This window comes from Geotrypetes seraphini, chromosome 3 (assembly GCF_902459505.1).
Source record: "Geotrypetes seraphini chromosome 3, aGeoSer1.1, whole genome shotgun sequence".
Taxonomy (NCBI): Eukaryota; Metazoa; Chordata; class Amphibia; order Gymnophiona; family Dermophiidae; genus Geotrypetes; species Geotrypetes seraphini.
In genome coordinates, this window is record NC_047086.1 from 352,456,610 (window position 1) to 352,464,790 (window position 8,181).

At 42.4% G+C, this 8,181-nt stretch overlaps 1 protein-coding gene across 5 annotated transcripts in view; it reads left to right on the forward strand.

Moving 5' to 3' along the window:
• KCTD3 (potassium channel tetramerization domain containing 3) overlaps positions 1-6,467 on the forward strand; it is a 195,812-nt gene extending 189,345 nt beyond the window's left edge. For all 5 annotated transcript variants that reach the window (XM_033937763.1, XM_033937766.1, XM_033937765.1 and 2 more), the window contains 3 exons: positions 2,234-2,418; positions 2,502-2,640; positions 4,747-6,467. In XM_033937763.1, coding sequence (XP_033793654.1) covers positions 2,234-2,418; positions 2,502-2,640; positions 4,747-5,317 — 895 coding nt within the window. In that variant the 3' untranslated portion in view covers positions 5,318-6,467. The remainder of the gene's footprint in view (positions 1-2,233; positions 2,419-2,501; positions 2,641-4,746) is intronic.
• Positions 6,468-8,181: the final 1,714 nt, after the last annotated feature.

The following is an 8,181-nucleotide window of genomic DNA, read 5'->3' on the forward strand; positions in this document are numbered from 1 at the left end:
ATGCAGATGTCAGTCACAGCTTTTCAGCTCCTCCTCCTCCTCGGTCTCTGCTGTCCTCTTCAGTTCTTCCTTTTACAGGCGAGCATGAAAGCATTGTTCTGATCTGATCCCTTTATTTCTTTATTATTTTGTGGTATTTTTTCATTTTTCTTGCTTGTTTGCAATTTTTACGCGGCTCAAGGGACTGCTGTGCCTGCTTTGAGAGAAGGAGACTTTAGTCTGCAGCTGTCAGACCAAGGAAAGTGGTGATGTAAATGAGATACTAGTTTATTTACTACTACGACTACTATTTATTATTTCTATAATGCTACCAGATGTACGCAGTGCTGTATATTAAACATGCAAGAGACAGTGCCTGCTCAAAAGAGCTTACAATCTTATTATGACAAACATACTGGACAAAAATGGTGAATCAATATCTGCTCCTCATATAGGGAAATACAAAGAGGTAGAGAACTACAGAGGGAATGACAAACAAATATGGTGGTTTTAAATTCATAGGGATGGGCCTTAAACACAGCTTTTAAAAAGTGGGCTTTCACCCTGGATTTGAATACTGCCAGAAATGGAATCAGACAGGTTTAAACGTGCAAACAGTGCAGCAAAACAGAAGTGAGATGTAGAGGAGAAAGGTACAGAGATTTGTCCAACAAACGTAGTTCCTAGATGGAATATAGGGAAAGAGGAGAGAGATTGAGGAGCTGCAGAGTGAATACACTTGTAGGTTAGTAAGAGCAGTTTGAACTGTATGCTGTAGCGGACAGGAAGTCAATGAACCGACTTGAGGAGAGGGGTAACAAGCATAACGACACAGGCATAATGCAAGGTGTACAGCAGAATTCTGAACAGATTGAAGGGGAAAGAGATGGCTTAGGGTTTCAGTTGGTTTGTACATAAAATGGACAGAGACCTAAGAACATAAGAATTGCCGCTGCTGGGTCAGACCAGTGGTCCATCATGCCCAGCAATCCACTCACACGGCGGCCTTCTGGTCAAAGACCAGTGCCCTGAGATTAGCCCTATCTGCGTACATTCTGGTTCAGCAGGAACTTGTCTAACTTTGTCTTGAATCCCTGAAGGGTGTTTTCCCCTATGACAGACTCCAGAAGAGCGTTCCAGTTTTCTACCACTCTCTGGGTGAAGAAGAACTTATGGAATCTATCCCCTTTCAATTTTAGAGAGTGTCCTCTCGTTCTCCCTACCTTGGAGAGGGTGAACAACCTGTCCTTATCTACTAAGTCTATGCCCTTCAGTACTTTGAATGTTTCAATCATGTCCCCTCTCAATCTCCTCTGTTCGAGGGAGAAAAGGCCCAGTTTCTCTAATCTTTCACTGTATGGCAACTCCTCCAGCCCCTTAACCATTTTAGTCGCTCTTCTCTGGACCCTTTCGAGTAGTACCGTGTCCTTCTTCATGTACGGCGACCAGTGCTGGACGCAGTACTCCAGGTGAGGGAGCACCATGGCCCGGTACAGTGGCATGATAACCTTCTCCCATCTGTTCATGATCCCCATCTTTATCATTCCTAGCATTCTGTTTGCCCTTTTCGCCGCCGCCGCTTATTGCACGGACGGCTTCATCGACTTGTCGATCAGAGCTCCCAAGTCTCTTTCCTGGGAGGTCTCTCCAAGTACCGCCCCAGACATCCTGTATTCGTGCATGAGATTTTTGTTACCGACATGCATCACTTTACACTTATCCACGTTTGAACCTTGTCGATGTCCATTTCTCCAGCCTGATTATGTCACGTCGCAGATCTTCGCAATCCCCGTGTCTTCACTACTCTGAATAACTTCGTATCGTCCGAAAATTTAATCACCTCACTCGTCATACCATTGTCCAGCTCATTTATAAAGATGTTGAAGAGCACGGGTCCAAGCACCGAGCCTTAGAAGTTGTAATCTGTATCCCCAATCTTGCCAGCAAAACTCGTTTGACTTGGGATCAGTTAGGAAAATTGATGACTTGGGCAGAGGTCAGTGAGTATCAGTGGGCTGTGGAAATAAAAGAAAATTATGTAAAAGAAAAAGAAAAACACTTATTTCTGGAAACCATTTGCACTGTTCATACCCCAAAAAATACAGAAAGAACAAACAAATGGAAAAATGGAATGCATATAGAGACAAGAGAAGGGAAGAACCAAAAAAGTAAATCACAAAGTTAGCTTGAATAGTTGTTTTTCATACTCAGACAGCATTTGCTGCAATGTTCCATGTTTGGTTCTATTTTGTAGAATCTGTGAGATCCAGGCTGTAGACTGCACTACAATTACATCATTCACTGTGCGAGAGTGTGAAGGATCTAGTAGGATGGGCTCCAGACCAAGACGGTACCTCTTTACAGGACATTCTAATGGTAGCATTCAAATGTGGGATCTTACCACAGCAATGGATATGGTGAACAAGAGTGAAGAAAAGGGTAAGCTCCAATTCTATTTTGTCAATTCAGATGAAATTCTGATGATTGAAAATGATCTGTAATTTTTATGTTTTTCTCTCTAGATGTAGGGGGTCCAACAGAGGAAGAGTTGCTTAAGTTATTAGATCAGTGTGATCTGAGCACCTCTCGTTGCGCTACTCCCAACATCAGTCCAGCCACATCTGTCATCCAGCAAAGTCGCCTCCGGGACTCCAACTCCAGGTATACCGCTGTGGGCCTAATTTTACTACTATGAAATCATTTTAAAAGACCACAAAGGTGTCTATTTTATGACTTCTTTATAAAGGCCAAATCAAAAAAACCTTATTATCTCCCAGAGCATATCCTGCATAAAAAGCATCCTAACTGTTCTGTGTATGAATTATAGTGGTAGCTTAATTAAATGATAAGAGGTTACCATCAGAAAAAAATCCATTAGCCAAAATAGCAACCTTATCAGTCCTGTGTGCATTCCCATCTATAATTCTCAGTCATCAGTCCCTTTTTATTTAAAAGTCCATGCCTGGTCCACAAATGAAAATATGAAACATTTAATTCTATTTATTATATGCTTCTTATTAAGAGAGAAATTCCTCTGTTTTATAAAGATTTTCTTTTCAGTATTGCAGTCTAAAAACTGGCACAGCGCTGTCTGTACGTAACACTTTTTATAGCAGTGTGATATTCTCTGTAATGTTGTTATATCATGAGACATTCATTGCCTGCTAAAATTTTAGGAAAAAAAGCATACTGTTCTTCAGGCCACTTCCAAGCTTCCTGGCTAGATGAATGCCTGCCTATAAACCAAACAGTGCTGAGTTTCATTGATTACTGCTTCAGGGGTCAAGGTTAAAGGCTGTCCCACCTGTAATGAAAAAATGCTGGTAACTGCAGCCACATATGCTGCCAAACTGCCAGCATCTATTATGCTTTTATCATGGTGCCTAATTACTCCCTATGGCATGTTTTGTATGAGAAGCCTGCAATGGTGTCACAAACAGAACAAATTAGTCACAGTAAAGCAGAGAAAAGCAAACAAGCGCTCATAAGTGCAAAATAACAAGAAATTGGGTCTTACCTGCTAATTTTCATTCTTTTAAGCTCTCCAAATTGGTCCAGATGCTGATGCTTAAGTTATGTCCACCTATCAGCAGATAGAGACCGAGAACACTACGGGCTCATTTTACTAAGCTGCGCTAGCGGTTTTAGCACACGCGCTAGACGCTAACACCTCCATTGAGCTGGCATTAGTTTTTCCACGTAGCGCGGGGGTTAGCGTGCGTTAATCTGCAGTGCGCGCTAAAAACGCTACCGTAGCTTAGTAAAAGGAGCCCTAAAACTTTGAGCTTAATAAGAACCCTGTGCAGTTGCCAAGCAGCCAGTATTAAAGTCCCAAAGCGGAAAAAGCAAAAAAAAAAAAAAGTAAAACCTGGTGGCTGTTCTCTGGACACAATGGGGCTTATTTTCAAAGAATTTATGCCCACAAAGTACCATAGAAACCTATTATTTTTATTTATATGGATTTACTAACCACCTTTTCATGAAGAAATTCACTTAAAGCAGTTTACAACACATTGAATAGTACTCGGGTAGTCCTTAAGTATTTTTCCTATCTGTCCTGGCAGGCTTACAATCTTAACTGTGATACCTGGGGCAATGGCATTTCAAATGACTTTCCCATTGTCTCAACGAGCAGGCTGGGATCAAATTCACAGCCTCAGGGTGCTTAAGCAGCAGCTCTAACCACTAGGCCACCCCTCCACTGCCAATGACTCTAACACCAGATTGTGTCATACCTAGCAAGAACTGTTTTTTTAATCTGTTTAAATTCTCTACAGCTGAACCTCATAGCTCCACTACTAACTTCTGCTCTCTGTAATCAGAAACGCTTGACCGTTCTGAAGGGCCTAAAGGAAAGAAAATGAGCATATAAGACCTAATTTCTCTTTTCTTGTCAGCCCTCCAGATACTGACACTTGGGAAGTATCAAAGCATTAAAAAAAAGTTGTCACTGTGGAGACCCGGCCCTCCACCCCACTAGGCCACGCTTAATTAAATTATCAATCTTATACAAACAGTTTGTTGGTTTCCTTTAACAAATTTTAGCCCAGGGGAGTGAATCATTCAGATATCTTTGTTTCAATTCAGTTTTCCAGCCAATGTGACTTTTCAAATAGAATGTACGTAAAACATTGGACAGGAATCTATTCTACTAACATTTTTGTGTGTGAGATTTCTGGGAAAGTCTACTATGGTGTCACTACTAAACTCAAAATTTGTTAGAGTCTAATAGAAGATATTTAATATAACATATGTGTTTTTTCCCAGTCTGCAGTTACAGCAGCATGAAACAATCCATGAAACCACTACATATGGCTCGGTAAGACCCTATCGAGAAAGTCCATTGTTAGCAAGAGCCAGGCGGACTGAGAGTTTTCATACTTACAGGGACTTCCAGAGTTTTAGCCTGGGGAAAAATGTGATGAACAGGGCTGTCCCTGAAAATGGTAATCTTGCTTCAATTCAGGCAGAAACAAAGAGGACTGGAAATGATGCTGGCACATCAGAGAGCAATGATTCCGTAGCAGATGTGAGGGTTAGTAGGAGGTCAGATGGAGGAACAGAGACTACAAAAACAACTGAGAATTCTTCAGAGCTGAAGAAAAAGGGGGCAGAGGAAGAATGTGAAATCAAAACAGAGAATAAGAAGAAATGTGGCTTTGATGGTGCATTCCTTTGCAGGAAGAAAGGGGTTCCAGTACCCCTCCTGGCATCTTCACACGGAACAGCAGAAACAGGCAGTGAATCTTCAGGAACTGTTTCCCCCTCACCTACAAAGTCCAGCACATCTCCGCGGCTTAAGAAGAGTGACAGCTCTTGCCAGGACGATAGTTTGTGAAAACTCCAAATGATAACAATTTGTGTTTTGAGCATTAAGTAATGAAGCATACCATTGATCTAGAAATTTCATCTTTACAGTAAACTAATTTAAAACAATCCTCATTTTGATTTTTTTTATATAAACGACTTGCAAAAGAAGGCATTTTTAAAAAAATGCCTTTTCTTAATATAAATGGATAGCCTGTGTTTACTGCATAACAAATAAACAAAAGTGTTAACTCATGGGGCTTGTGGCTGGTTATACTGTAATCAAGAAAGGTTTAAATATTTATAATAAAAGAATATATTTACTGTGCAAATAGGCTTTTGGGGGGAGTATGAAAAAGCAGAATTATTAGTAAATAATTTATTGTCACCTTTGTTTAATCCTGCTATTTATTACAAGAATATAAATACTAAAGAAGGCGCAATATCTGAAAGTATTTTTCTGAGTAAAATGTGTTTACCTCAGCAAAAATGTGTCTTAAAAATTCCACTTCCTCCCAATATGTGAGTACCAGTTCATGTGCTGTACTTTAGCAATCTGAAAGAAAAATGGTGGCGTTATATTTGGGAAATAAAAATTTGCATGGAAATTTCATGTTCAAATCTTTCTGCACATAATTTCTGATTTGTACTTTTCATCTCCTACCATGCAAATGCAAAATATAAAGATTCCAAAGTAGCTGCAGAATGTGTGCGCCAGGTGGATTTCAAAGAGAAATCCCGTATTGAGTTTGAAAATTTGTAGGTCTGGTAATCCAAACTAACTGCAGGCCTGCAAACAACCTTTGACTAGGTTTTCATAAAGGTTTTCCTGTTTTAATAGCTCAGTACCAGTATATGAACCCATACATGTATTTCCATGTTCCCAACTTTGGGTTATGACAAAGTGAAGTACTGAGAAGAAATAAGGGCCAAAGTGAAGTATTAGAGATTTTATTCTGGCTATGAGAGTTGTAGGTTCATTTCTGGGACTCTATGAAGATTAGCCTGTAGCATTGCAAAGAATGCAGCAGTGAATATGGAATGATCACATGACCCAAACTGGCCTACTAACATGAAGAAAACCTTTGATTGTCTTGTTACAGTGTGATTGCTTTGGATGAAGTTAAGTATCTAAGGAGCTATATTTTTTCAGTATTAATAAAATCTTAATTTTATATGCAGCAGTTTTATGAGAAAGGTCATGACATTGCAGCTTCAGATGATTTATTACTGCTCTAAGATTCTGTAAAATTATTTTGCATATGTTTGTTCCAATATTTAAAAAGTGCAAAAGAAAGTGTGATTGCCATTTGTTTTTGTTTGAGTTGTGTGTGTTTTTCTCAGGGCAAGACAATATAATCTACTAGTGTTTAAGCCCGTTACATTAACGGGTGCTAGAATATATGCCTGTCTGTCTTTATTTATGTCTCTCTCCCTGCTCCTGTCTCTTTCTTCCTTTCTTTCTGTCTCTATCCCCCCCCCCCCCACACACACACACACACACACACTTTCCTTTGCAGAAGCAGCAGCAGTATTTCCCTTCCTCTCCAGGTCCCTGTGAAGTAGTAGCAGCATTTTCTCCCACCCCCCCATTCCCTTCTCTCCCCCCTCCCACTTTCCTTTGCAGAAGCAGCAGCGGTATTTCCCTTCCCCTCCAGGTCCCTGTGAAGTAGTAGCAGCATTTCCCCCCCCCCCCCATTCTCTTCTCTCCCCCCTCCCACTTTCCTTTGCAGAAGCAGCAGTGATATTTCCCTTCCCCTCCAGGTCCCTGTGAAGCAGTAGCAGCAGCATTTCCCCCCACCCCCATTCCCTTCTCTCCCCCCCCACACTTTCCTTTGCAGAAGCAGCAGCGGTATTTCCCTTCCCCTCCAGGTCCCTGTGAAGCAGTAACAGCATTTCCCCCACCCCCCATTCCCTTCTCCCCCCCCCCACTTTCCTTTGCAGAAGCAGCAGCGGTATTTCCCTTCCCCTCCAGGTCCCTGTGAAGCAGTAGCAGCATTTTCCCCCACCCCCACCCCCATTCCCTTCTCTTACCGTGAGCTGTCCTGCTCCGTAGGTCCCTCCCTTCTCTTAATGCAATCTGGCCTGCTCCGTTCGGCCCCTCCCCCTTCCCATCCCGTGGGCTGGCCTGCTGCAGCTGAAGTTTTTTTTTTCAAGTTTAAAAGTGCCGGCGGCGGCTCCTCTCACGATCCCCGCCGCCACTGCTGCTGATCCTCCTCTAAAGAGCAGCCTGCAATGGTGGCCGACTTTAGCGAACCTCGAGGGCCGCTCTCCAACCTCGGTAGTACGTTCCATCTGACGCGATCCCATGTGTCAGAGGGAACGTGCTACCGAGGTTGGAGAGCGGCCTGCGAGGTTCGCTAAAGCCTGCCACCATCGCAGGCTGCTCTTTAGAGGAGGATCAGCAGCAGCGGTGACGGCAGCGGCGAGTGAGGGCGGGAGGTGTGTTCCCTGCCGAGGACACGGGCAGTGAGAGAGCTTGCCTGGCTTCCATGGTGAGTGAGGGCGGGAGGAGGGGAGTGGCCAGAATGTTCCCTGCCGCCGGGTTGGCGGACACGGATCACACACCACAGCGGCAGGGAACACGAAATCCTAAGTGCGCATGTGCGCTTAGGGTTTTATTATATAGGATAGTATCCAACAAAGGTTTTTACTGCAAGAGATTTTTCTTAACATGTACACAAAGCTAGCCTTCCTTGAAAAATTCAGAAATCCCATTAACACATTTGAGAGTGTTGTAATGTACTTCATTCTTCTTTCCCTCCTTTCCTCTCTCCCCTAAGGAATTTCTAAATATCTAGCTGAAGTTTATTTTTTCAAAGAGCCATTTATGTATTTAATGCCTGCCTCTCTTGTGCAACAGAGCTGGTAATCTTGACCAGTAGGTTAAACCCT